Source organism: Micropterus dolomieu, linkage group LG13 (genome assembly GCF_021292245.1).
Source record: "Micropterus dolomieu isolate WLL.071019.BEF.003 ecotype Adirondacks linkage group LG13, ASM2129224v1, whole genome shotgun sequence".
Classification (NCBI taxonomy): domain Eukaryota; kingdom Metazoa; phylum Chordata; class Actinopteri; order Centrarchiformes; family Centrarchidae; genus Micropterus; species Micropterus dolomieu.
In genome coordinates, this window is record NC_060162.1 from 24,993,176 (window position 1) to 25,020,942 (window position 27,767).

Consider the following 27,767-nt stretch of genomic DNA (forward strand, 5'->3'; position numbering starts at 1 on the left):
GGTATGAACGTACTTTATTTGCAACAATTTGAACAGTTAAATGCAATAACTGATGATTTACCCCAGCATCATATGTGTTTTTAATCAAAAACCATATGAAAAATAAAAAAAACGTTTAGGCTACAGTCCATGCATTCAAAAACAAATACTGACTGAGCATAACACTGACAAACCAAATGATTTATGCCAGTTCTGAAAACATTTCCCAGTTTAGAACATAATGGCATCAAAGTATAAGCATCTAATATTGTATGCTACAGCTGATCCTTTTACATAAAGCTCTTGCTTTATTTTACTTGTTTGGTAGTTCATGTGTTGGTAACAAGGTGATACCCCAATAAGGCTGTATTTAAAAAGCAGTGGTTAAGTAACATCATTTTACTGTGGCAACAGTAAACACTGATTTTATTAAAAAGGCAGCTTTTGATATGTACCCTGCAAATGTTTGTAAAATTACATTACATTAAATGTTTTCTTATTTAAAGCTGCATTAGTCCATATTTACATATTTACACTGAATGAAATGACTACCTATACAAACCATTACCACCAACTCTGCAGCTCTGCAAAGCTTTTTAGCAGCTTTTCGCTCCTAGCACAAAACAGCAGACAAAATGGGCGACGGGCTAGTGAAGAAAGTGGCGGACAGAAACATGACTCTAAATGAATGATAGCTAGTGTTTCTAATTGTCAGCTGGTTGTCTAAATAGGCAACTAGTTAGCTGTCTTATTAATTCACTAGGGCTGTGTGTCTGTCAGCTTGTGTTGTTTTCTGTCCTCTTGAGGCCAAAAAATTATCAATGCAGCTTTAACACAGTTACTTATTTAATAAGTGGTTTTGTACATCTGCTCTTTTCCCCTCATACCAAACTTCCTACCATGCTGACTTTACAGCCCTGTCAGAGGGAGTAGCGGGACGAGGTAGAGGTGGTGGCAGAACAGGCCCCAACACCCCTTCAACTATTTTAGGAGAGCTGACACTCAACACTCAACCTCATGACCCACAATCTCCAAGACTGCTCCCAATCTTATCTCTGCCTTTGACTAAGTCATATATAGTATACATAATCGTCTTATCTTTGCACCGTTCACCGCTGATCTAAGGTGTGATGCTTCTCAAAAGGTCAGGGGTCAAGTAGCCGCCTGGTGTCGGCATGGTCTTTGGGATTATCAGCTGGGGAGCAGGTGATGAGTTTTGTGTCAGTAAGAGGCTGTTCTGCCCGTCAACACCCTCTACCACGGTGTACATTGGAGCAGGGGGAGGGGACGTGGGGGTGGAATCCAATTCGTGGTAAGGCAACGGTGACGGCGAAGAACACAAGTCTCGTCCTGTCTGGCGCGTTTCACTCACGTCTTCTGTGGACAATCTTGGGCTAATTTTTCCTGCGTTAAGCTCGGAGGTGTAACCCCCATGATCTGTATTCACCACCAGGAGCTGAAACTCTTTCTTTTCTTTCTCCTTATCTACTATTATGTCTTTCTCTGTGTCTTTGCTTGTGTTTTTCTCCACCTCAGTCTGTTCTTCAGGTGACAGCAGAACCTTGCCAGACAACATCACCTCACTCACCTGGGTGTACATTCCCCCTATGCCTGGCGCTACAAAAGGAGGCTCCCCATTGGTGGGACTCTGGACCGGGGAGCTTGGCTCACAGGCTGTGAGGAATGACGGTTCCTTGCTGAGAGTTTGAGTTGGGATGAGAGGAAGGAAAGGTGATGGTTCCGGGTCGCTGGGGAGATCTGGGTCGCAGCAGCTGGCCCGGCCCGAGTCGTCATCTCTGAAGCCGATGGAGAGGGGAGTGCAGTTGGAGGACAGGGAGCGGTGCATGAGACAGTCTGTGTCCAGGTCATTCTGTCTGTCGTTCTGCTCCTCAATGTCCAAGTCGATGAATTCCACCCAGGGGTCATTGTTGTACAGCTCCGGCCTCAGATCAGGGGGCCCTCCCAGGATTGACGTCAACTCCCTCAGCTTCCCCTTCTGTGAGATGAAGAAAATAGATTAGTGAGTTAGGTCGACTGCTTCAGGGATAATACCGCTTCCACTTTATCACTCCTTCTGCCTTTTGTTAGCATGGCCATCTCATCTCACTGGGAATGCGGTGACATTGCTAAAAACATGTCACACAGGTCCAGAAGCATGAGCAGTCAGACGATCAGAAAGGTTTAAACTAGCTGTTGGGACCTCACAACATGGGGAACAAAGAAGAGGCCTACATGTAAAACACAAAGCCCTAACAAGGAGGTATGTAACAAAGCCTTAACACAGCGCAAGAGCGCCAAAATTCCTCTGGTCCGTTCAATCTCACCCGAATGTGAGCTTTAAGTTTAATCCAAATCCTGGATTCTTACTGGCCGAGCCCCATGAAGCACAGAAACCTCCTGTGGCGCGACGATGACGTCACCATTTAAGAGGAATGGTGGACCCTTCCACTGTGACTCCGGTGGCTACAGGAGGTGAAAATTTTAACTTTATTTTCCCTCTTAACTTGCTGGGCGAGACACTCAGTTTTGTGTTTGCTGAAGACATGGATAACCGCTTCGCCCCACTAAGTCAACTCTGCTGTTGCCCGAGGAACAGCTTTACATTTATTAATTTAGCTGACGCTTTTATCCAAAGTGACTTACAAATGCTATACATGTCAGAGGTCGCATGCCTCTGGAGAAACTAGGGGTTAAGTATCAGGGGACACAATGGTGGATGGGTCACAGTGGGGGGATTGAACCCGGGTCTCTCACACCAAAGGCATGTGTCTTATCCATTGCGCAATCACCACCAACAGCATTTACCACCACCCAACTCGCGGACAGAGCGGTACCCCGGCCATCATCAGTCTCTGAGCCTGAGAGGACTTCGCCGGATGACCTACAGTAAATGGACTTACTGTATCTAATCGCTACCAATAGCAATCTCTTGTGAGGAGCACAGACAAGTTTATTACTGTTTAATTTTTGCATTGCTGTGGGAAATAATGGACCACAGTGTCCTGTTTCCTGCTGTGTGCCTCTGGCTCTGTGCTTAGCCTGTTTTCATTGCTTGTTTCGGTTCCACGCCACCAGGCCTTTACTTGTGTTTGTTTCTGCCTCTGCACTTTATGAGACAAAAGTCCAGTAACACAGCTGCCAAATACAAGTTTTCTGCCAGGTTCCTGTGTGATAAAGGGATACTAACTGCGTTTTTCCACCGCAATTATGATCTCTTGATTGTCTTAGTTTCTGCCACTGCATGTGGAGCTATTAACAATACTATGTTTTTGCCTTGTTGGACTTTGATCTAGCAAATTACTTTGATGAGTACAGATTTAAAACTATGAAAAAAAGATTTATCCAGAAACCAGAAATTTCTTTTGAACACATATACGTGAACACAAGCACAAACACAAGTTTCCTCCTGCCCCCACAGATACACATCCATGGCTTACCAACCCTTACCAACACAAAACCTTTTTGAGTTATTGGCCATTGAGACTTCACATTCCACCTCAATACAATGGAGTCAAACAGAATTTAGTTTGCTGTGCTCAAATTATCACCAAATGACCTGTACATTTAAAACAATGAACAGCTTCCTCTTCCAAAAAAAAGCCCTCGTTACTCAAGATATAATAACCTTACCGTGGAGTAGGGATGGGTATGAGAATACGGTATATCGATGACTCCATTACTAATCGGACACACACCTGATTAATTAAAAAAATATTTTTTTCCCCCTATATTATCTTTTTTTCCTTTACTATTGCATTTGTGTAAATCCGGGTGTGTATAAAAAAAACATGGCGTGGCACTTCTCAAACAGCAATCTAAAATATTACTATTATACAATACTGTCAAGTCACAATTGCCGGTGTCACAGATGGTAAAGCGGTCAAAAACACAGTCTGAAAAAATGCTGACTCTTCCAAGGTCTGACAGGAGAATGCCACACAAATATGGGATTTATGTTTTGCTTTTCCATTTATAATCAGGGTTGTTCTCTGTGCGATTAATGACTCCATCTGTGAAAAGCATGAGAATCAGCTGTGGAATGAGAACTTACACACACACACACACACACACACACACACATACTGTATATACATATATGATTAAGGTGAAATGATCCTTTAAGTTAGGAAGTTGGGAATGATGACAAAATCTATGTTAATCTAGGTCAAAAGCTCTGCTGGGAAAGATTTCTGTGGACCTGAAAATTGTTTCCCTCATACACTTTAGGTGATGAATGACTTTAATACAGATGTGCAAGTAAATGAAGTCAAGCATCATAACATGTTGATAAATACCTTGAGTAGTTCAGAGTCAATTCCTCTTATTTTAGGTCCAGGAACAGGAGGCAAAAGAATAACCATCAACCTTAGGGAAGCAAAACAGGAAAAATTTAAAATTTGACATAATACATGCAAGGCAAGGCAAGGCAAGGCAAGTTTATTTGTATAGCACATTTCAACAACAAGGTAATTCAAAGTGCTTTACATAAAACATAAAAGCAACAGGGAAATATAAAAAAGTTTAAAAGCAACATAGGGAAAAAAATAATAAAAGTGTGTACAATCAGGGTTAAAAGAGTTAAATGGAAAATAAAAACAGGCTGAGGGGTTGAGCAAATAACTGAGTTACAATTATTCTGAAAAGAGAACAAACAGAGAAGTACACTTAATCTACTCTCTCTAGCTAGTCTGTACTCGGGTCCATAGCAATCTTTGGGTCCACTCAAACTCCAAAAACCCTCGGACACTACAGAGAAACCAGAACATGTCTGTCCGCAGGCCACTTTGATCCAGTTATACTCTGGACCCACCTGCGCGTTTACAGGTGGACAGAGGTCCCTACAAATAACTCAATCACTCAGACGCGAGATTTAAGACCACTTCCTTCACTCTGTTCAATCTCACTATCATTATCTTTTCACTCAATTACCTACTAATTTCTCACTGTGTAAATATTTAATTAAAAGCAATGGTAAAAAGCTAAAAACAAAGAAGAAGAAAACAGGACAGTAAAAGTTACAGTGCAGTGTAAGTTATCAATCTACTAGTTACAGGCAATGGTAAAAAGAAAAATCTTAAATATTTAATTAAAAGCAATGGTAAAAAGAAAAGTCTTCAGTCTTAAATTAAAAGAACTGACAGTTTCAGCAGACCTGCAGTTATCTGGGAGTTTGTTCCAGATATACGGAGCATAATAACTGAACGCTGCTTCTCCTTGTTTAGATTTGACTCTGGGGACAGAAAGCAAACCTGCCCCAGACGACCTGAGAGGTCTGGATGGTTCATAACGAAGCAGAAGATCAGAAATGTATTTTGGCCCTAAACCATTTAGTGCTTTATAAACTAACAGCAGGATTTTGAAATCAATTCTTTGACATACAGGAAGCCAATGTAATGACCTCAGAACTGGAGTGATGTGATCCACCTTTTTGGTCTTAGGGAGGACTCGAGCAGCAGCGTTCTGAATCAGCTGCAGCTGTCTGATGGATTTCTGTAAGGACACTATTACAGTAGTCGAGTCGACTGAAGATAAATGCATGGATAAGTTTTTCCAGGTCTTGCTGAGACATAAGTCCTTTAATCCGTGATATATTCTTCAGGTGATAGTAGGCTGACTTTGTAATTGTTTTAATGTGGCTCCTCAGATTCAGGTCTGAGTCCATGACTACACCAAGATTTCTGGCTTGATTTGTGGTTCTTAACGTTACAGACTGAAGTCGAGCGCTGACTTTCAATCGTTCCTCCCTGGCTCCAAAAACAATAACTTCAGTTTTATCTTTGTTCAGTTGAAGAAAATTCTGGCACATCCAGCCATTGACCTGCTCAATACAGTTACTCAGCGCTTGTATCGGATCATAGTCCCCTGGTGAAATGGTTATGTAAATCTGTGTGTCATCTGCATAATTATGGTAACATTTTGTTGTTTTTCATGATCTGAGCCAGTGGAAGCATGTAAATGTTAAACAAAAGAAGCCCCAGAATGGAGCCTTGGGGAACTCCACATGTCATTTTTGTCAGCTCAGATGTGTGATTACCTATAGACACAAAGTAGTCCCTGTCCTTTAAGTAGGATTCAAACCAGTTTAGTACTGTGCCAGAAAGTCCAACCCAGTTTTCAAGTCTGTCTAGTAATATGTTGTGGTCGACCGTGTCGAATGCATTTTGTCTGTGAAGAAGGAGGCAAATTCATTGCAGGCCCTGGTGGATATAAGTTCAGAGGCTACAGACACAGGAGGGTTGGTTAGCCCGTCGACAGTAGCAAACAGGGCACGTGCATTATTAGTGTTTTTGGTGATGATGTCAGAGAAGAAGGACCGCCTTGCATTTCTCAGTTCTAAATTATTAATGCGAAGTCTAAGATGTCATAATGAACCTGGAGATTTGTTTTCCGCCACCTGCGTTCAGCTTTTGGACACTCTCTTTTTTTAGTTCTAACCAGCGTGACATTTCTCCATGGAGATCTTCTCTTACCAGAGACCACCTTCACCTTGGCTGCTGCAATGGCATCAATAACATTTGTAATTTTAGAACTGAAATTATCTACAAGCTCATTGACTGAGACCCGTGAGAGGGCGGGTGTCGAGGAGAAAGCCTCAATACATTTTTCACTAGTGTTTTCAGTGATATGCCGTTTTGTGAACACCTCTGTTTGTACATTTGAGTGCACGCAGATAGCACTCTCAAAGAAAACACAGGAATGATCAGAGAGAGCAACATCAGTCACCACAACCTTGGAAATGTTCAGACACTTGGAGATGACTAAGTCCAAAGTGTGCCCCTTATTGTGTGTGGGCTCCATCACATGTTGGGTCAGTCCATAATTATCAAGAACACAACACAGTTCTTTAGTCCCTCTGTCCTGGGGGTTGTCAACATGGATGTTAAAATCACCAACAATAACTACACAGTCAAAGTCAATACAGATTATAGACAGCAGTTCACCAAAGTCATCAAAAAGGTTTGCACAGTATTTAGGGGGCCTGTAGATATTTAGAAAAATAGCTTGAGAAGAGGAATTCAGCTGAAGAGCCACATATTCAAAAGAAGCAAAATTCCCATAAGACATCTTTTTGCATTGGAGGAAGTCATTAAACAAAATGGCAACTCCACCTCCTCTCTTATGCACTCTAGCTTCACTCATGAAACTGAAGTTGGGAGGGGTAAACTCGATAAGGACAGCTGCACTGTTATCTTGGTTCAAACCAAGTTTCAGTTAAAAAAATGAAATTAAGATTGTGAGTGATTATCAAATCATTGACTAAAAATGTTTTTCCTGCCAAAGACCTAATGTTTAACAAAGCTAATTTTAGTGTGTTAAAAACATTATCTGGCCCACTTTTTTCGACAGGCTGTGGCTGATGAGGAATTAATACTAAATTTTCAGGATATGTTGAGTGTTTCCTGTTTCTTAACACATTCACCATGCTTTTTCTGTTACCTGTCAAGACAGGGATGGAGAAGACTACCAGCACACTGGGCCCTCCTGGGAAGAGTCATGAGTGCTATTTTCCTTGTAGCCTGGACCCAGCACATATCAGACAAAGCTTACTGGGCTTTTTCGCCATTGCGGAGCGGGAAGGCGGGTTGTGCGCTGAATTTGTGACACGTGTCAAACCTGGAGAACCAGTGGTGGAGGTGGACGGTGAGGGGGGTTTATGATAGAGAAAATGGGAGTGGAGCGAATAAAGGTACGGGGAGTAAATTTGGTCCCAGCGCTAACCAGGTCTTCCATGTGATCAGTGAAGTCCAACAGTGGGGAGAGGGGAGAAAGGGTGTCTGAAGATAAGGGTGACCTAGATGGGGACTGGGGGGGGTAAAGATGGTGAATCCTCACTGTTGGTTTTCAGTGAGGGAGGTGGAGGCTCTTCCTCTTGGCTCAGTTGTCTCCCGTGGTAAGAGCTCTCTTCCGGCGGGGGCTGAGGTGGCTCTCCTTCAAGGTTTCTGGCGTGTTGTGTTATGTCTTCTTCTTGTTTAGATTCCTCTTGTCTCTTGTCCTTGGCAGAGGGAACAGATGAGTGACGCAGAAAGTAAAACAGGTTGGAGCTGAACAATTTTACTCCTGACTTGTTAAGGCGAAGTCCATCTGCCTTAAAAAGATTTCTGCGGTCCTACAGAAAGTAAAAGTTTTCAATGAAATGCACTGAAAAGATTGTCTGTAGTTAGTATCTTTACAGTGGACAGAACATGCCGTTGAGAGCCACGTGTTCAATGCCATCAATTTGCTGAATCTCTCAGCTCCTCTTCGGACTGGCGGTATAGGGCCACTGATAAACACCTCAGCATTCAAAGAGCTGACTGTGTTCAACAGATTATTAAAGTCCTCTTCCAACACTTCAGACTGTTGCTTCACAACATCATTGGTCCCGATGTGCAGTATGATATTTTTCACAGCAGGATATTCAGCCACGATATGCAGGATTCTTTCTGCCAAGTCAGACACAGTATCCTTCGGAAATCAGAGTATTTTGGTGTTCTTACTGCACATGCTTCTTACATCGTTAACAGCAGAGTCACCCACAATCAGAGTTTGAGGCCCAGTCATTAGCTTTCCCTGCAGATTTTACTTTCTGATTTACTCTCAGTCCTTACCCTTCTGTGTGAGGACGGGATGTTATCCAGGTCATCAGACGGAGATCCAGGGTCCTGCAATAGTGGTGAAAATCTGTTCTGCTGTTGCACACTCGGTTGTTGGGGAGGTTTGTTGCTAACTCTCCCTTTCGCAGCTGTCCACGGCTGTGTCCTACCAAGAACAGGGGTTGAAGAGGCGCTCTGCCTGGATGATAATGCAGGCCAGCCAGTCGCATCACAAATCTCAGGGCGCTGGGTTCTGCCTGTTACTCGTCCTCCCATTTCCCCAGGAAATGATTTACTCTTAGGCTTTACACCAAGAGAATGTTCCAGGGAGGACTCCAACTTTCCTCCTGCTTCTTGGTAGTCTTGTTGGTGCTAATTAGCCGTGTGTTAGCATGTTCTTAGTCCATTCACTTCCACATTCACTTCCAACCTGTGGATCTTGGTTTCCAGTACTGCAATCTTCTGTAGAAGTTTGTAGAAGTCGTCCATGGAGAAGGGGGGCATCTTGTTGCTAATTAGCATTAGCTGTAACTCCAGTCACTGCAGTACAGGCTAGGTCTATTGATAGGCCGCACTCGTGTAGCACTAAGATCATAAAAGTTTTTAAAGTACGGTAAGAGCCAACTTTATCTGACAGTCCCAATAATTTAAAAGTATCCAAGAGCTGCTGATTTCTAGCAGAAAAAAAGAGAGTTTCAGCAAAAGAATGCAAGCAGAGGCAAGAGCAAGCAGCAAAGTGTCTGCACTGTAAGAAAGCAGGACGCTTCTGTTGCATGACAACAGAAAACACACTTCAGACCTCAGAATAAACAACGAGGAGCAGCTATACAGAATGCCTTGATATTTAATACCTTTGTATGACAGCCTCCATAACAGAGACACTGAAGAAGTTTTTCAAGGTCCAGCAGCCCACACTGTGTGCTGATTACTGAGCAGCATACTGCCCTTTCTCATTTCTCTACACTTTTTTCTTTCCTTTCAGCCCTACACAGACATTTACATGGTTGTAAAACACTTACTTTTCCTGCTGCGATATGACGACTAACATCAGGATGGCCACTAAACACAAGGCACCAAAGACGAGCAAGGCCACCACCGGGAATCTCGACACTGGGAAAAGAAATTCACATATGCTTAATATATTGGATTGTAAGATCAAAAAAATCTATCAAAATAAATAAATGAAAAAAGCAACATGAAAGGCTATGTTAAGGTTTTATATTAACAAATGTATAATTCACTGAAGCCTTTTCAGGCATGAAATATATAGCATTGCTGCTTTTATCTATCTGTTATCTATGTATTGCTCTCTATCCTTCAGACTCAGACATGACAGGACCTTTATGCAAAAACAAGATGTTGAGTTTTTACCTTTAGATGGGATGTGGACGAAAATCGAGTCACTATATTCTCCAAACTCTTTCCCACCAAGCATTTTGCACCGGACCTGAATCTCGTGATTGATGTTAGTTTGAAGCCCATAAAGCGAGCGATGTGTGCTTTTCACAAGGTCGACCTGTGGTGGAGAAAACAAGGTTCAAATACCAGACGCAGTGCTAAAGCTTTACTATCTTCTCCTCAAAGAAACATTCATGTTTTCCTCGACATTAACAAAAATCAATTAATGTATATGAGAGTCTTGTAATCTTCATATCAACTGCACTTACTGAGGGTAACTGATGCACATAGAAGTATGTTTTAATATGATACTAAAATTCAACCTAACTGAATTTAGACACTGAAATAAAACTTAGAAGACACCCACCGCTTCAAACATGTCAGAGCTGGCATCGCGGTATTGGACCTCATACTGCAGTGTCATCCATCCCATCTTCACATCTGCGGACTGAGGAGGCTTCCAGCTCAGCATGATGTCATAGTAAGTGCCAGTCAAACTCACATTCAGCAGCGTCCAGTTCAGGTCAACTGGAGGATCCGGTTGAACTGTATATGGGTGGTGGAGGCAAGTTAGTTGGAGTCAGAGCTTCATCCATTGTAATACATTTGTTTTTGTTACAGGGAAAAAAAGAACCAAACTAATTCTTCAATCAAGATCACTCCCACTGATTGCTTTTTTACACCACATGGTCACGAGTGGACACCCAAAAATTACATCAATATATGATTGCTGAACATGTCAATCAAAAACCACGGGCATCAATCACCAAATCACCAAAGAACAATTTGTCCTCTGGGCAACATGAATGTGTATACAACACATTGGCATCCCTAAAAAGAATTTTTAAAACCCAACAACCACATGAGGCTACAAGACTCGTGGGATATATTGTACAGGACGGGCTTCCCTTTATCTGAGAATATGGACAAAAAACGTATGTTTAGACTTTTCAGAGACTAGACTAGTAGCTAATCTCAAATTTGGGGAAGAAAAGGTAATTTTACCCCCGCCAAAACAGTTCCTGAAGGCCATTCCCATCAAAGAGCTTAGTTTGCAGCTTGAGAGGTGCAAGTCAGGATAAATATTCCCCCAAATGCTCTATGCTGGTCATTAAACCTTTAGGTGGAAAATGAATTATGGTAAGACCTCACAAGCTAATCAGCTTTTTAGTAACTTTCTCTAATCTGAATCATGATTGGTGGGCAGTGAGGCAGTAAACTCACCGATGTCTTGAACATGGAAGAGGTTCTCATCATAGAGGATGGCTTGATCCCTCGAGCGGAGCTGGACACTGTAATATGTCCATATGGATGTGTGGTTCTCATTGAAGAAGCACTCATTTGGCCTGTCTGTGCTGTACTGAGGACACTCACTCCACTCTTTAGGAGAGGCATGGGGGGGTCTGCAAAGGAGAAGGAGGCAACATGTGGTCTAAACAACAGTATGAGCAGAGGAAGGAGGTGACAGATATCACCTATTCATTTGGACAGAAACACAGTTTCAAAATATTTAAGATTGTCTGTAGTTAGTATCTTTACAGCTGTAGAGCCTAACAGAGCCAGGTTTTTGCTCTTCTAAGTCCCCTACCAGTAGTGGGGCTTAAATGTTAAGTTTGCCTTGAAGGTAGTACTAGAGAAGTGGTCATGTTAAAATGAAAAGCATTCATTCTCTTGGGAGTATGAACTGCCAATAACATTATGAGATTCAGTATCTTATGAACAAAGCTGACATTTTGGCCTGAGTGTAGTTTAAAGAAACAGTTTGACACAATGTGCAATGCAGTATTCCGCCATGTTTTTCTTATTGGTAAACAAAGAAATGAAAATAAAATAAAATGAAGTCGTGGCTGTGTAGGATATATAGAATATATTTTATTCTTCTGTCTGCAGCTTGTATATACAACGGTGAGACCCAGCCTTCGGCTCCCATAATGCCTTTTCTTCAGCACTGACAACCGAGGTCCAGTGAGGCCTTCAAATTAGAGGGCTGCGCCTATACTCATAGAGTTACAGTACATAACTACCGTTCTATTTCGTATAGGCTTCGCCCTCTAAAGCTATCACTATTGGGTTAGAGGTGAAGCAGGATGAGTAAACGCCTCACTATTTTATTTACAGCCTTGTTGTTGGTGTGGACCAGAACGTGCTGGTCTAGCAGCAGAGGGGCAAAGTGTCAGACCACCTTCCACACCGTGAATGTTTATATGGAAAGGCATGTGGCCCTGCCACAGACTGCCTACCACCTGAGAAAGGCAGGTCCCGCCCTAGCCCATCAGGGAGGCGTCTCTGAAGACCGAGACATGGGACGTAACCCTGCCCAGGGGGACCCCGACTGAAAGAGAGAGGGAGTCCCGCCAGTAGGTTAGATTCAAACCGTACAGACAGAGGAACAGCGAACAGGTGCCGCCTCCAGCCTCTCCCCAGGTCGACATGCAGGCAGATGAACCACCACTGTAACCTCCTCATGTGTAGGAGGCCCAGGGGGGCCACAACATGAGCCGCCGACATGAGGCCCAGAAGCCTCATGATCGACAGAGCCACCACCGCCACCCATGGAACAGGGGGGAGAGGAGCGTTCTTCTTCCAGTTCACCATGAAGCCCAGGCAAGACAGGCGTTCGACGAGCTAGGCTATCTGCACCAACACCTCATCCCGGGACCGCGCCAACAGCAGCAGGTCGACTGCATAAAACAGGACCCTGATGCCAACCGCCGCAGCGGCTCCAGGGCGGTCTTGACACAACTGAAGAAAGTGCGCGGGGCCAGGGAATAACCGAAGGGCAGGCGGCTGTATAGGTACTGGGCTCCCCGTGTCGCAGATGCCACACAGTCAGATGGATGTAGCAGCGTCTTGCCCTGTTCTGGCCAGCGAGATGGAAGACATCGATCTTCTATGTTCCACTGGTAAGTCTTCTAGCTCTTTAGACAGCTCAGTGCTGAGGCTAGGTCTCATTGTTGTATATATACAAGGTGCGGATGTAGAGAGGCCCACACTGTGGGTGGGCGTGGAAAACTTTTCACAGTGCACGCAGGCGTGCGTAGGGGTAAACCCAATAGCGATAGCCTTAGAGGGCGAAGCCTTTACAAAATAGAACAACGACTGTTTGAAGTAGTTTGCTTTGTGGTCCAGCAGAGGGCATTCTTAAAATACACTATCAACCAGACCTATTGTATGCCCTATTGACCTATCGAGCTAATAAAAAGAGCAGGGCACTAGGGAGCAAAGTCGTGCTGATCAGACAATCAGGATACCAAAGCAGCTGAGAAGCAGTGTGTGGAAGTATTTTGGGTTCTAAACCACACATTCATACATCCATCACCAACAAATATAAGGCTGTTATTGGACTTTGTAAAAAGCAGCTGCCTTCCTCTAGAATGACATTACACTATAGGGGTCACTATTAGTCCTGTTAAACAGTACCCAGCTGTTAAAAAATCAGAGGATTTAAAAATAAAATACTAACTACATCATTGTGAGACATTTCTAACGATGTCTTCAGTAGGAACCAGTAAGCGACAGGGTAGGGAAGTCAGTCAAGTACTGAAAAGTAGACTAACACATTGACGGGTTTGGTTTTTTCACATGAGGGTTGAGTCAGGAAGGGCATCCAGCTCATAAAGCCTATGTGCCAAATGAAATATGCAGATTATTATTGCTTGAATAGATCAGATGAGCAGTTGAGTAATAAAGAATAAAAGTGTGGGTGAAGGTTTTTTTTTTTTAAAGTGGTTTAAGACGACTGTTCCTTACACGTGAATGCATATATACACTTCTTTCCTTCCCTCGTAGTTTCTTTGTACGATGCTACATTATTATTTTTTTCTGTTATCTGAGTCACACACATGCTTTGTTTCTTTGGAGGTCTATCTTTATGTATCACACATTTGTGAAGACAGCTAGAAACTAAATAAGGAAAAGCTACTGCACTGTAAAGGAAGAAATGTGAATGTGAATTGTTTAAGGTTCTACCTATTGAGTTTGCTTAATTTATTATGCACTGGAAAATGCAAACATGATATTACACATTTGTCAAATTTGTACTGTTTAAAAAACCTGGATAGTCAAGGTTTATATCTTTTGTTGTAGTGACTAATCTTTTTTGTTTTTTGTACCCTGATTTCCCTGAAAGCCCAGATAAAAAAATACATTTCTGTTAGTAATGACAAAGTTTTCCCCCTCACTTTTGGTTAATGTAGAATAATCGTAAGTCTCCAGGCTTGGAGAGGCTCTGGGAAGTGCCGACATTCCATCTGCAGCGGAAAGTCTCCATGTTGGTGGAGACGCAGCCAGTGAGGTGTGGGTATTTGTGGAGGAGGACTGCAGGGAGACAGAGAGAGAGGAAAACAATTACATATCTAAATATTTCTGATTTTATAAAGATGTGTTTCTCTTTCTTTTCTTTGTTGCAACTGTTATGACTCAGCGTTGCCTTTTAAGTGCTGCACTTCAGAGACAGGATAACAAATGTAACGTAACTCCAGTGAGCAGTCTAACCAGAGGGCAAATATCAGCATTTTCCTGGAAGTCATTTTACTGCTCTCCAAGCGAAAGCTGCAGCTGGAGAATTCCCTGCCAAGGCTGTCGTGGAATAAGCTGTTTGCGTTCGCTGTACTCAGAAATGCATTTGCACAGAAAGTACCACTCTGATCCTGGATTACAGGCTCCATAAACTCAAACAATGTGTGCACATAGCACATTTGTGTAACTCTCTTGCAGCTGACCTTAGCTGTGTCCCAATTCCTGTCTGTCTGTAGTGTGTTCATAATGTGACAGTGAAATGTATACACGTATTGTATAATTTCTTGTTATTACAAAATGGTAAAGTACTCAGATTTTGGGTATGCTAACAGCAAAAACAGTATATTCCCCAATGTATTGCAATGTATTTAATTTAAGACTGAATGCATAGTAATAATAGTCGATCGGTCCTGTCAATGTGTTTGATCTTAATAGCTCCTCATTTATGAGCTCATTTGCCCCATGCTTGGTACTCTGCAACATATCATCTCTTTAAATGGATTGTCTGTCCCAAATGTACAAAATAAAATGCTCACTCGCTGCTAGTGGTATCTAGCCATGTGGATAGGGCTATTTAATTATCCCACATTTTAAGATATCCTTCTGATACAGTAGAGGTATGGAATTTCTTTTGTGGTTTTCACAACATTGAAAAATGTCTTTAAAATACTTAACAACATCTCTTTCACACAACACTATTCTGGTTACTCTAATCCACAGAACTAACTATCAACACTTTTTCTTTGGGTAGAAAAGTAGTTCCCCCTGAAAATTGTGAGAATTATCCAGAGAAACTGGGACAAATACTCTGAAACTAGAGGCAGGCCGATCCATCAGACAGGCGGACATTATCTGCAGATATTAGCTTAGTGCAGATGAAATTTCAGAAGAAAAATATCATAGATATGTGAGATTCATTACCTTCTTCTACACTAGAGCATCTCACGGTCTTAGTGAGTCTTAGTGGATATAGTTTGCTTAGAAAAAGATGCAGGTACTTGAGACACAGTGACCATAACCTGCAATTCAAGTACCAACCCACCGAACCAATTCTGCTAAAATACAAGCACATTTCCTGCTTTATACTCAGATTGCAGTTTTAAACCACACTTTTTTCAACCTTCAAAACACACAGTTCTCTACACACATAGACGTAAACATAAACTTTACTGTAAATATTCTGCAGGATATTTGTCATCATTCTGTTTTAAATGTGTTTTTAACAGTTTTGGACACTGTGTGTTAGCATTTGAAAAAAATGTTCTGCAGATATACAGTATAGTGTTTTGCAAGTGGTGGAGTAGTAATGAGAAAAAGTTCATGCAATTTGGAGAAAGTGGTCATTGAACACATTTTGCATGAAAGCAATGAAAAATGGTCCACATACACTTCTGTTTCACTGACTCTGTGAAGAGTTTTGATAATGTGACTTCTTAGCAACAGAAAAAACTGTAATGGGAGTGAACTGGGCCTTTAACAAAAGAGCTGAGTGAGCTTCTTTTTTCTGTTTTTACTTTTTAAAGCAAACACTGTTGATTCTATTACCAGTAGGCTTTGTCATTAATGATTCTGAGGACAGCAGCAGTCAGCTGACCACTTCAAAGATTTCAGAGAGGAACAACACACAAAGCTCGTGCTGCTGGCTGAGTGCCGAGACGTGTGAGGACAAGCTGAGAGGCAGTGATCGGAGCAGATGATGAATACCTCTTGCCTGTTTAGGGTGCTTCAGGCAAGGGGAGCTACAGGTTAAAAATAACCTGTTTACCAGATCCTCGACTCCTCCTCAGAACTCTGCTTAGCTCAGGATTAAGGGAAAAATCAATTTGACACTCAGCTATGCAGAACATTTTTCTGGCTCACCTCATGATGACAAATGAGGACATATGCATAGTCTGTAAGTTTTGTGTGTGTGTGTGTGTGTGTGTGTGTGTGTGTGTGTGTGTGTGTGTGTGTGTGTGTGTGTGTGTGTGTGTGTGTGTGTGAGAGAGAGAGAGAGAGAGAGAGAGAGAGAGAGAGACAGGGAAAATGTGTAAAAACAATAGTTTTACCATATTGATTTATTTTACATGTGTTCACTGTGTGAAAGAATGTTCCTGTTTTTATTATTATCATCATTTTACATTATTGAACATAAAGATCTGAATAAAGATCAAATTCAAACAGTAGCAGCAGTAGATTTACTCAAGTACTGTGCTACTGCTGTGCTAAGCACAATTTTTAGGTGCTTATAAAATGACAGTATGACAATATCGACTAAAAAAATTGCCTCACACTTTCAATTTGCTATACTGTTTTATCAAGCTATGCATTTAATATCTCTCCTTGCATTAGACAAATGAGGACAAATCAAGGGGCAGGACTACCACCACTTAGTTATGAAATAATGACTGTAATACTTGTTATTTTTGTAGAGTATTTACTTTATAGGTTTTGTCAAAAGCAGATATTCAGATGAGGTTATTTTATCTATAATTGGCTTCTGAAATTAGTTTAATAAGATTTACAGTATTGCAAAATATAGTAAAATTGCAATATAAAATCACCTAGAATGTGGTAGTAGATTTCAACCACATCACCCACAACAATTTTTACTCACAGTGCCTCCCTTTTACTCCTTATACAACTATATTTATTTGCAACCCTGCAACAAATTATAATTTGCATAACCATATACACTGTGAGGGAAAATTAAATCACTGCCTGGATTATTTTACGTGGCAATGTTTTTTTCTCGACTGAGTGAAATGCTCTGTTTACTTGCTGGACGGCATACATAGGTAGGTGGTCTGGTTGGATGGTTGGTAAACAAAACGCAGGGGAACATTTTGAAAACTGATCTTTTCTTTCTTTTTGCTGGTTCTGGACCTTTTTAACTACCGTTGGACATTTTTATATATCAATTCAACAATGAATTGATAAAATAAAATGTTTGTTTGCGTTAACTTGCATTAACCTGCATTATACTTCTGCAGTTTCAAGTGAAATTGTGAATACGTGTGAGTATTTTGCCAACTGAGTACTTTTTCACCACTGAGTGAGCGTGAAAAAGGAATTTAAAGAGAACACAAAGGATCGGAGTGGATTGCTCTATGATGCCTAATTCTGACCTAGTACATTTTGACATACATATAATGTGCACATCAGGCCCTTATTGGCAGAGAGGGTGGTTAGAATAACCAAATCAACTTGAAAATTAATGGGCTTCATTTTTTTGCTTGTCAGGGTAAGTTCTGCTGTGTTTACTCAACAGCTGCCAAGCAGAGTTCACTTCTGGTGTAAGTAAACATGTGAGCAGCAAATGCAGAGCCCTTTCTGAAAACAGCCATCACAGAGCCAATACTGAAGACAGTAATATCAATTTATAACGTACTCTTATTACAGGGCTCTGCCACAAACTGCCACAACCCGATGAAGTAAACATGTTTACAGCATGATTTTCCTCTTGAGTGCTGCCGACAGGGTGGAAGAAAACATCCTCGCTCAAGCCTAGATGTGTTTCCTTTCAGCCCATAGAAGAGAGCAGGAAGGAGCATATATAGCATTAATTTCCTTTATAGGACCTCCAGCAGATCCCACAAATTATCAGGTAGCTTATTGTCAGTTTTTGTTTATATAACCTCTTGATGATAATAAGTGTGTGTTTTTCCATCTATTAACATCTGCGCAGTGTGTTGGTGGGAAGCCTTCATTAATGTATTTCCTGAGAGCACACAGGCCAAACAGTTATTTAGGGAGTCACATGTTCAGGCATCAATCAGTGCACTCTCAGGAGGACATACTTCATCCTCTGCATTTAGAAAAGCCATTTCCTTCCTTCCTCGGCTGACGAACACAATGCTTACATCAGTGATTAGGGACTGTTCATTACTTATGAGAGCAGGGGGAGGGTGGAGGGATGGGCGTCAAATAATTTAGTAAGCACTTGACTGGTAGAGGACAAAAAGCCACATACTGAAGGCAAATATGAACGATCTCTGCAGTCCCTACAGGAAAGACACCTGTCCCTCCAAATTTCACGGGTCTCTTTCATTGCGATTCTCATCGACTGTCATACACAGAGTGCACGTTGGCAGCTAATATTTTTCTGGCCGCTGCTGCCACTGTGTCTGATACGTTTATTTGGGTCACCACTTGAGCACTGATGGCTCCTGTACCGGGGGCAGCATGCGATTTTGCATTTGCAAAAATCATGTCTGAAACTACTATTGCATCACCCTATCCATACTACACACCTCTGTGAAGCTAGGAGGCTCAGCTAGAATGTCAAACCGACCATTGTCATCCACACCAAACACACGTCAAACACCAAGCATCTAAATGAACTTATATCACAACATAAATCGCTCTGCACACTGTACATGGCTGCAGTCATTGCCATCCACATATCTCTCATCTCATTCCACACCGCAGTCTGACCACTCTAAAGAAAGCTCAGCACCAGCTCTGATCAGCTGAGTAACTTGTATCACTCAAATCACTAAACTCACAGACTTATTAGCTGGATAATAATAACAACAAACGCACCAATATACATATTCAGTTACAACCGCTGACTTACTTTTGACATTTTTGCTGTTTTCAGTCCAAAAAGAGCTGTTTTCTGTGTGTATAAAGATCGTCTTGGGCTGCAATCTTGCAATTGTGCAATAGCTGAGCTGTTAGGTTTAGTTTTTCTTGTCAAAATGAAGGAGAGAAGAAGTGTTGCTTTGGAACCGACGGTCTTTATGTTTGTCTACAAGCCGACCCTGTTGTGATTTAAGGATTTTGGTCTTGTTTTAGTTCTGTGTCTTGTGTTTTGCCTTATTCTTGTGAGGATTTTGTGTTTGGTTCTCTTTTCTTGTCTTACTTCTTAGTCCTGCATTTTAGTTCTGTGTCTTAGTTCTTAGTCCTGTGCCTTAGTTCTTGATTTATTTTGTATTTGTCTGGTGTTCTGTTTAGTTTCAGTCTTGCCTTGCCCTGTTATGTTGTGTTCACTCCCCGCCTCTGTGTTCTAGTTCTGGGTTCTCATTTAGGTTTTGTCTGTTATGCATGCATGCTGTGGTTTGTGTTACTTCTGTCCTGGTCTATTGTCGCATGCTTTACTTCCTGGTTTCTTTTGTAGTAGTCTGTGTCTGGTGTTTGTGTCTAGCTTATCCCTTTGTCTGATTAGTCCCTCGTGTCTTTCACCTGTTAACTCCTGTTGCGTGAAGCTGTCTTGCGCTGTCTCCTGTGTATCAGCCTGCGTTTGGATCCATGTACTCCGCGCCCTTTTTGGTTTTTGTTCTGGACTCAGCCACTGCCTGTAAGTATGCTCGCTTTGTTTTAATAAATCACTGAACTCTGCCTGCTCAGCTCTGGTGTCTTGCGTTTGGGTCCTCAACTTGCTCACACAGACTGCAGCCCCCTTAACAGACCCGTAGGAGCTACGCAGACATCCAATATATCAAACAATTTGTCTGCTCAAGATGAAGAGATATAGCCCTGTAGGATGTTCTGTTCTCAAGTTGTGGGCCTGTAAAGCATGGGAGTGCAGTGGGAGTTTTTATCAATATTTCAATGTTTTGGAAGCTTTGTTATTTGGAACGTGGTTGTATGGACAGAAATAGTCTTTTGAAGAAATCTCCCAATAAGAGTGAACAGTAAATATGGCCAAAACATGGACATTTGCCTGGTATATTTTTGAGAAATTGTGTAATAACTGTTGTTTATTAGTTTCTTTTCATCAAATTTACAGTTACACTTGTATTCCAGGTGTATTAGAAGATATTCAGTTGCATTATAATCAGTTGGATGATGATTTTGACGGTGATATTGCTATTAAAATATAGATTTTATACCAGGCGAGAATGAAAATTGCATCTCCATTTACTCTTTAATAGAAAAATAAATAGGTTCACTTAGTTTATTTGATTCATATTCCTTAGCTTCTGACCTATCTAAGGAGACTAGAGTTATGCTTCTAGGCCTAATGGTTGAGGAGTTATTACTGAATCATTTTGGGTATGTTATTTTAGGCGTTTTTCCTGGAAATAGGTCTCTGTTTCCACATATTGCTAATGCTGGTTGTGTTCGCGCGTGCGTGTGTGTGTTGTGTAGGTCTGTTGAATTTTGTTGGTGTTGTGTGACAGAGTATGAGTGGCCATCATGCACCCATACTCTGCTGAAGGGCACACACAGCTTGTGTGATGATGCAATCATTTGTAAGGATGATTGGCAATTTGCTTCTCTCACTCCCTCCATGCTGCTTGCTGGTTCCATTGGCTGGACTAAGTTAGCGTTGGTTAGCATTTTTGTTTCACAGCTGGAACTGTCACAGTAACTTTTGCAGTAGTCTACTATGAGAGGATACAATAAAGTTGGGCTGGTAGTTTTTTTCCCCGACAAAGGAAGGCGGGGTGCAGAGGGCCAAGGTTTAAGAGTCATGATTTGTTATTAAATGCAATGGTTAGTAAAGGTCAGCCTTTCCTTTTTATTTTCTCCATTACTAGCTTCCTTTGGTGTGAATATGATTTTTAAAAAAAGGTTATTTATGGTGGGGGGAGGCATGCGTTTTCCTCTACTCATTCAGGGAGGTTCAAGGAAAAATATTTATAGCTGTGGGTAGGGTAGTATAATAACAAAGTCAGAAGTTTCTCATCCATTCCAAGAGTAGCAGTTTGCAGTCAGAAAGCACTATGTCTAGGTCTGTATTATAAAGTAAGTCTCTTTGAATATACTAGGATTATAAACATGTTTCTTATATATTTGTTCTTCGGTTACATGTAGTGGTTTCTCTTCGCTTAAGCCACACCAGACCGATTTAAATCACACTACAAAATTTGAGATGAAGGCAGCGATTTAGAAATCTGAAGGTTATTAAAAGTTGTCAAACTTGCTACCGAGTCTTTATTAAAAAAATATCTACTTAGCTGAGGCACCATTCTAATCGGTATATTATGCTACAGGAAAACATGCCTGTGAGAGCACAGCAGCTTTTTTCAATCCCACAAAAAGAAATGAAACAAAAGCAGAATAAAAATAAGTAACAAAAGTAACAAGAGAATAGGAATAGAGGGGAACACACCCTGCGTCCACACATCTGCTAAGCTACTGACAGTGTTACGTAACAAGACAAAGCACAGAATGTCCATGTGTCACTTTACTGGTCACTGTAGACCTTGTTTCAATCTGTGGATAAATCACGGCCCATATATGCAAATACACAGCCTTTCCACTGCCACTGAGGGGCTGTTTTCTGGAAAGGGGTGGGGGGGCTCTACACACTAAACAGCTTTCCATTGTTCAGCGGTGGAGTACTCTCTGCGCTCCAGAATTCCTGGGAAGCCAATTCACTAGAAATCTGCTGGCTGTTCCCCCTGGCCCTCTGTGGAGGGCTTCGCTGTTGTGCAACACATTTCATGTTCATTTGAATGCCAAAGCAGCACAGTAAGTACGCAACTGTAAATGTTTTATTTTATCCATTAAAAGCAGATCTATATCATGAATTGGTTCCATCTAGTGTTTGGAATTTTTTATTCCAAACCAAATATATCAACAGGAAAAATCTGGGCATCAGGGTTGCCAAAAAATTACAAAATACGTTAATGCATGTTACATAATAAAAATAATTTCAACCGTGCTCAAGTCTTCAAATGCCTGCAAATGTGTTAAAATTCTAATCTATTTATGCTATGCTAATAAACTGAAGACAGTAATTACCAAATTAATATCAATATTCATAAACATACCTGGCTCAGAGGCTGACGCAGTGAAGACGTGAAGGAAGAAGAAGAGCATGGAGAGTCTGGCGGCCATGGTGTTGAGCTGTGGAAGAAACATGTGGTGAATGTTAGTTACTCAGTGCATTCCACCCAGATGAACCACACAACCCTTGCAGGCCCAGCCCACTACCACAATTAAACAGGGACTCTCTTGCCCCTCCTTAACTTTTTTAAAAAAAGAGGAGCGGTTGGGTACAATCAATTATGAAAAGTGCTTTAGATGACATTATCAAATGACTTGATGTGTCAGCTTGTAAACCCCACTCCGGTGCATACACAGCAGCTTATCTTTTAGGTTATTCTATATCCTCACATTCAGCTGGATGAACTCTGATCCCACTTTGCCAATATTTTGCTGAATACCTAAACGGTGAACCCTTTGGGGCAGGACCCCAATATACACAGATTTTTCAAGTCACAGGAATTAAGGACACTTTAATATCAGGTCTCAAGCTGTACACTCAAACTGACAATTACCGTTCCTTTCATCACTTACTGCAACTGACATTCCAGCTACTTTTAATGCTTACACTTACACTATGTTTACACTTCAACTACCACTTTGAACTTCTTTCAGCATCACTTCAACTACTACTGTACTTCACTCAGTGTGTGAGGCACTTACACTTTCAGCTGAAACTTCAACTCTTTAGCCCTTCAGTTTTAACTGCAACTTTCAACTTCTCTCAGAAATCTTCCTTCCGTGTTTACACTTCAACAAACACGAATTCCTTTAAGGGCTTTGTGACACTCCTTTTAACATCTCCACTTCAACTGATTAATTCACTGAAACTTCAACAACTGGTACTTCCTTTTTACGGACACTTTGATTATTTCAGTAATGCTGTTCAAACTGTCACTTTAACTTAAGTTCATTTATTATCTTTCATATTGTTATCATTTCAAAATATCTAAAGACCCAACGTATTAGGAAATAATTTCAGATGTTTCACGCTGCAAATTTTGCATAAGCAAGCACACTGTCTTTTTCCATGTAATGTGAAATTTGAAGTGTAAGTGATGAATCATAGTACACAGCACTTATTGGACAGCGGGGGGGACCAGCAGGTCTAAATCAGAATCTCAGCATGTTTTATTCATTATTTTCTATGTAGTATTCACACTCTTTATCCTTCCTGGTGATGGGTGTTGCAAAAGAGTACACACTTTTGTTCTGAACGTGACATCCACCTCCAGCCAACAGTGCTGGATTCCTGCCAGCACTTGTGAAATCCATCCCTACTACATTCTGGCCTTGATTGGATTTTGTTTACTGATCCGTGTATAGGGATTCATACAGGACTCATATAAGTTCATCTTGTAAGTTGGGGTCCTTTGTGCATTTGTGATTCCCAAAACATTTCTCAGCCTGATTTCTCATTTGAAATAACACACTTCGCAATATCTTTATAATCTGTTTGGACATGGCTCCTTACTCAGATAAAAATGGCAATGTCGTTTTCAGATTTTGCTGGCATTATGATTACTTCATGGCCTAAAATTTGTGTCAATAGACAGAACAGTAAGAACAAGTCAATTTTGTGCAGAGAGTATACAGGACAACTTGTGAACAATGCATTGGTCACACCCAATGGAAAAAATAATTATTGCATATGAGTCACTGGACACTCTTAGTGACACTCGATGACCTTCTATATGGAGGCAAGAGTACTAACTCTTGGCCATTAGTGTTGAATAAATCAGTCACAGCTCTATGATGCTGTACAGGTGGAATACATTTCCAATGTATTTGTGGTTTTCTTGATTTGTAGTAGATATTTTAATACTTTGATTTCTAGAGAGATTTACTCTTCAAACTCTCTTATGCAAAGCATGGATAAAGATAGATAAAACCTCAAACTGATTGACTGAATGAAGTCAAACTAATACTATATAATGTTTCTGTCAACCCTGTAAACTGTAAAATATCCTGGCTCATTACAAATCTTTGTGACAACTCTATAAACGCCACATATGAAGGCAATCTGTCAAAAAGAGTTTTGGGCAGTACTGACTGGATTACTTTTTTTACTCTCCAACTCTCCACTCTCTCTACATCAGCCGACAAAGTTCAGCATCAGTCAAGCTCTGTGTTATGTTCAAAAGGTTCACATGAGAATATGCTAAAAATAATTACTGTATCACTACTTGTGTTGGTTTAAGTGAAGGCTAAATACCTTAGAAATGTTTATTATTATTACATGTATCTCAAATACAAGGGCCAGGAGTGAGAATGACAATGTTCATTTACACCAACATAAACTTTGCTGTAGTCACAGCATTATTATTTTGTAGTCTCTGTTTGCCACAGTTGGCCCACACTGAGTTAAGATAAGACACACTTTTACATTCAGGGATTTCTCATGCTGATAAGACAGACTAACAAACTAAACTACCCACATGGCAGCAGATGGCACAAGCTCTGTTTAGAAGAACATTCTCAAGGTCATCAGTTTGGGAGAATCCAGCAAAATGTTTAAATGTATTTTATTGCCATTTAGTCACTTTTCCCTGATAAACAATATAACACTCAAACTATATTTTTGAGTTTCTCACATTTTATAATACAGAGAGGGTAGTGGGAGTTTAGCTTCCTCTATGTTCTTGCAAATGCAGCCCACAATTGTCCCTCATAACTTGGCTACTCAAGATTCATGACAATTGTGGGACTTGGAGTAATGGGACATAAAGCTTGAGAACCCCTGCTGTAAGAGGACATTGGAAAGTATCACCAGGTTGACATACTGTGTGGAAAATCTCATTACAATCACAATGCAAATCATTGAATTAAATCACATTGCAGTAAAATGTACAAAATGTATGTCAGAGTTCGCTGTCAATTGCGCTGTTGTTGTTTTGAGGAAGAAACAGCAAATGGAAAAGGGCAGCAGGGTGAGAACACATTGTGTCGATCATATTCCCCACTATTTTAAATCAAGATCAGTGTAAATGATGACTAACTCTTTATTATGAAGAGTACAGAATTATTTTACCTTCTCACTGTAACTCTGAATGCATGATTTTATACGATATCTGGATTGGTTGAAGTGTTACAACCATCCCCTTACATATAACTAACAACACTTTCTTGATTTTAATAATTAATAATAATTTTACAGAATGCCCAGGCAGTGGACAAGAAAGCCTGACAGAGGTGTGCCTGCCCAATTTTCTGATAAGGTCACAGAAAAGGGCAAGTCAGTCAAGTCAGTTGGATCGGCCATGTAACGCTGAGTGGAAGCTGAGAGACCAGGGACCCAGTGATCCTCCCAGTGTAAGTAGGTTACATGAGCAGCAGCAAGGTGCAGGAGGAAGTGTTGGCTGACTATTTGACTCAGACAGCAGATGTGTATTATGGACTGACTGCACGTGAGATAAGAATATGACAGGTCAGCCAGTGGAGTCCAAAGTAGAACTGGATACTAGCGTAGGTGCCAGACAAATTGAAAAAACATTTTGTCTATTTACTCACATTTTCTATTCCACTTTTTTTAAGGTGGGGCGGCATGGTGGTCCAGTTGACAGCGCTGTGGCCCTGCAATGGACTGGCGACCTGTTCAGGGTGTACCCCGCCTTTCGCCCGATGTCAGCTGGGATTGGCTCCAGCCCCCTGTCAGTGACCCTGTACGCAGGATAAGCGGTTGACGATGGATGGTATTTCTTTAAGGTCAGAAAGTTTGTCTACCAACTGGCAGTAATATATAACATCAAACACCCACAAACATGGGGTGACAATCAGATAACAGGGCCTGACTGCTACACATCCTATATGAAGCAGAACCCCAATCTGTCGATGAGGAGTCCAGAGGCAAGCAGCCTTACACGGGCCACAAGTTTATATCACACAAATGTGGAATGCTTCATCAACAGCCTTGAACAGGTCACTGAGAGACAATCTCTGATATTCAAGTAGTGTGAAGATGCTCTGCCTGCAGCTAAGACACCCAAAAACATTCAAGCCGGTTTCCAGTCCACACGTATTTGGCTCTTCAATGCTGACAGGGTGACTATGCACCCTCACAAGACAGTGACTGTCCAGGCCCAGGTACGTCATTGACATCTGGAGATTTCCAGAAGAACAGGCAGTGTAAAATACTCATTGATGGAGGAAGAACAGAGAAGAGGAAGCAAACATGTAAGAGAGTATCTTCTGGAAAGAATAAAGGCAAGCAAAGAAAATGGAAAGAAAGTCTGCCAAGAAAATGCTGAAAGCCAAAGGTGAGGATTAGAAGACTTCAAATTATGATGTTCTATACACAGATATGTTGTAGTGGAGTGTTCATTAAGCACACGTACCTTAAGGAAGTTCTAGTAGACTAATTTACACACACACATTACTGATTCAAACAGAAAGTGGATTTGAGTTCTGGTCAATCACACACAGAGAGAGACACTGTTCTGGATTGTCCCTTTATTTCATTAAACCTCTTATTGAAGCATATCACATATCTAATTTTTACATCTTATGTGTTACAATCTCACCCAGTGTTGGGGTAGATTCCATAAAATGTCAGAAAATCGTGACAAATGCCTCTCAGGATTTTTTTTGTCTGCGCAACAGTCCAAAATGAAAAATAGCAAATCCTTACAGAAGCTGGAACCAGGGAATGTTTGGTACTATTGATTGAAGAAGGACACAATCAATTATCAAACTTGTTGCTGATTAACATTCAATCAACTGATTGTTTCATTGGGATTTTTTTCTTCTTCTTTCTAAGAAATAAACAATAAACAGTATTCCACTTTAAGATTGCACCAAATGGAAATCATACAATAACGTAGTCCCCATTAAGTGTATTAATTAATTAATATTAATTAATATTTCACTTCATGGAGTCCTGAGTACATAACATTGCTATCCACCTCGATAAGCATTTTTTGTTATGTACTTTAGACAACTTTAACATTTTCTTCTCAGTTTCATTGTAATTACATCTCCAGTTTGTTTTCCAGCCAGTGTTTGGACTCAGACCTGTTTTTCCCAGTGCGCTCTCTGACATTGTGCAAGATTCATGGAGAACATGTAAATAAAAAGCTGTGAGCTCTGACACGATAACCTGCAACAAGAAGCAGGGATATAAGCTGCCTCTATAAGATATGATAAACATTTCAGTTTAAGGTTCTGAGTTCAACGGACCGCTATCAGTTCACATTCTGCTGCGTAAACACCACAGACTGTATGGAAAATACACATGAACATGCAGGAGACGAGAGCCTACTCACCGCTGTGGTGAAGTGGACAGCAGTCTGCTCCCCGTCCAAAAGGTCTCACCGGGCCTTGATAAAACAGCAACAACAGCGAAATAATACAAAACTCCAGAGTCCCTCTAAACAGACCGAGGACACCCTCTAAAAACCAAACGGGACTGTTAAACCGAGATCGTAACAGGCACTTAACGCTGTCTGTAGAAACCCTGCCTGACTGGCTGACGGTCTGTGTTTGAAGCAGCAGCACAGCTGTTACACTCACCCTGTTGTTCCCGAGGCAGAGTGAATGGCGCCATCTGTCGGTGGAAACTCGGTACAGCAGATCTCCAGGAAAAAGTGAGCTGCAGAACAC

The 27,767-nt window shown here is 41.2% G+C and overlaps 1 protein-coding gene across 2 annotated transcripts; it reads right to left on the minus strand.

Annotated features, from left to right (window-relative positions):
• ghrb (growth hormone receptor b) lies at positions 1-27,633 on the minus strand. 2 transcript variants are annotated; one of them, XM_046067046.1, is made up of 10 exons: positions 27,431-27,633; positions 25,680-25,829; positions 22,175-22,250; positions 14,132-14,267; positions 11,175-11,353; positions 10,318-10,496; positions 9,924-10,068; positions 9,572-9,662; positions 4,275-4,344; positions 1-1,975 (listed from the first exon to the last, which is right to left on the minus strand). In XM_046067046.1, exons 2-10 carry the CDS (start codon positions 25,713-25,715, stop codon positions 1,100-1,102), a joined length of 1,788 nt encoding a protein of 595 aa, XP_045923002.1. In that variant the 5' UTR covers positions 25,716-25,829; positions 27,431-27,633; the 3' UTR covers positions 1-1,099. The 2 variants fall into 2 exon arrangements, with proteins under 2 accessions (XP_045923002.1, XP_045923003.1); XM_046067047.1 differs by lacking the exon at positions 25,680-25,829.
• Between the last annotated feature and the right edge of the window lie 134 nt (positions 27,634-27,767).

Coding starts and splice junctions, on each gene's coding strand:
- ghrb (XM_046067046.1), bottom strand. CDS start 25,715: ATGCCGCCCCACCTTAAAAAAAGTGGAATAGAAAAT. Junction 10,069..10,317: donor GCTCTGACATGTTTGAAGCG/GTGGGTGTCTTC, acceptor TCTCCACCACAG/GTCGACCTTGTGAAAAGCAC. Junction 1,976..4,274: donor TTGACTCTGAACTACTCAAG/GTATTTATCAAC, acceptor TTCATCTCACAG/AAGGGGAAGCTGAGGGAGTT.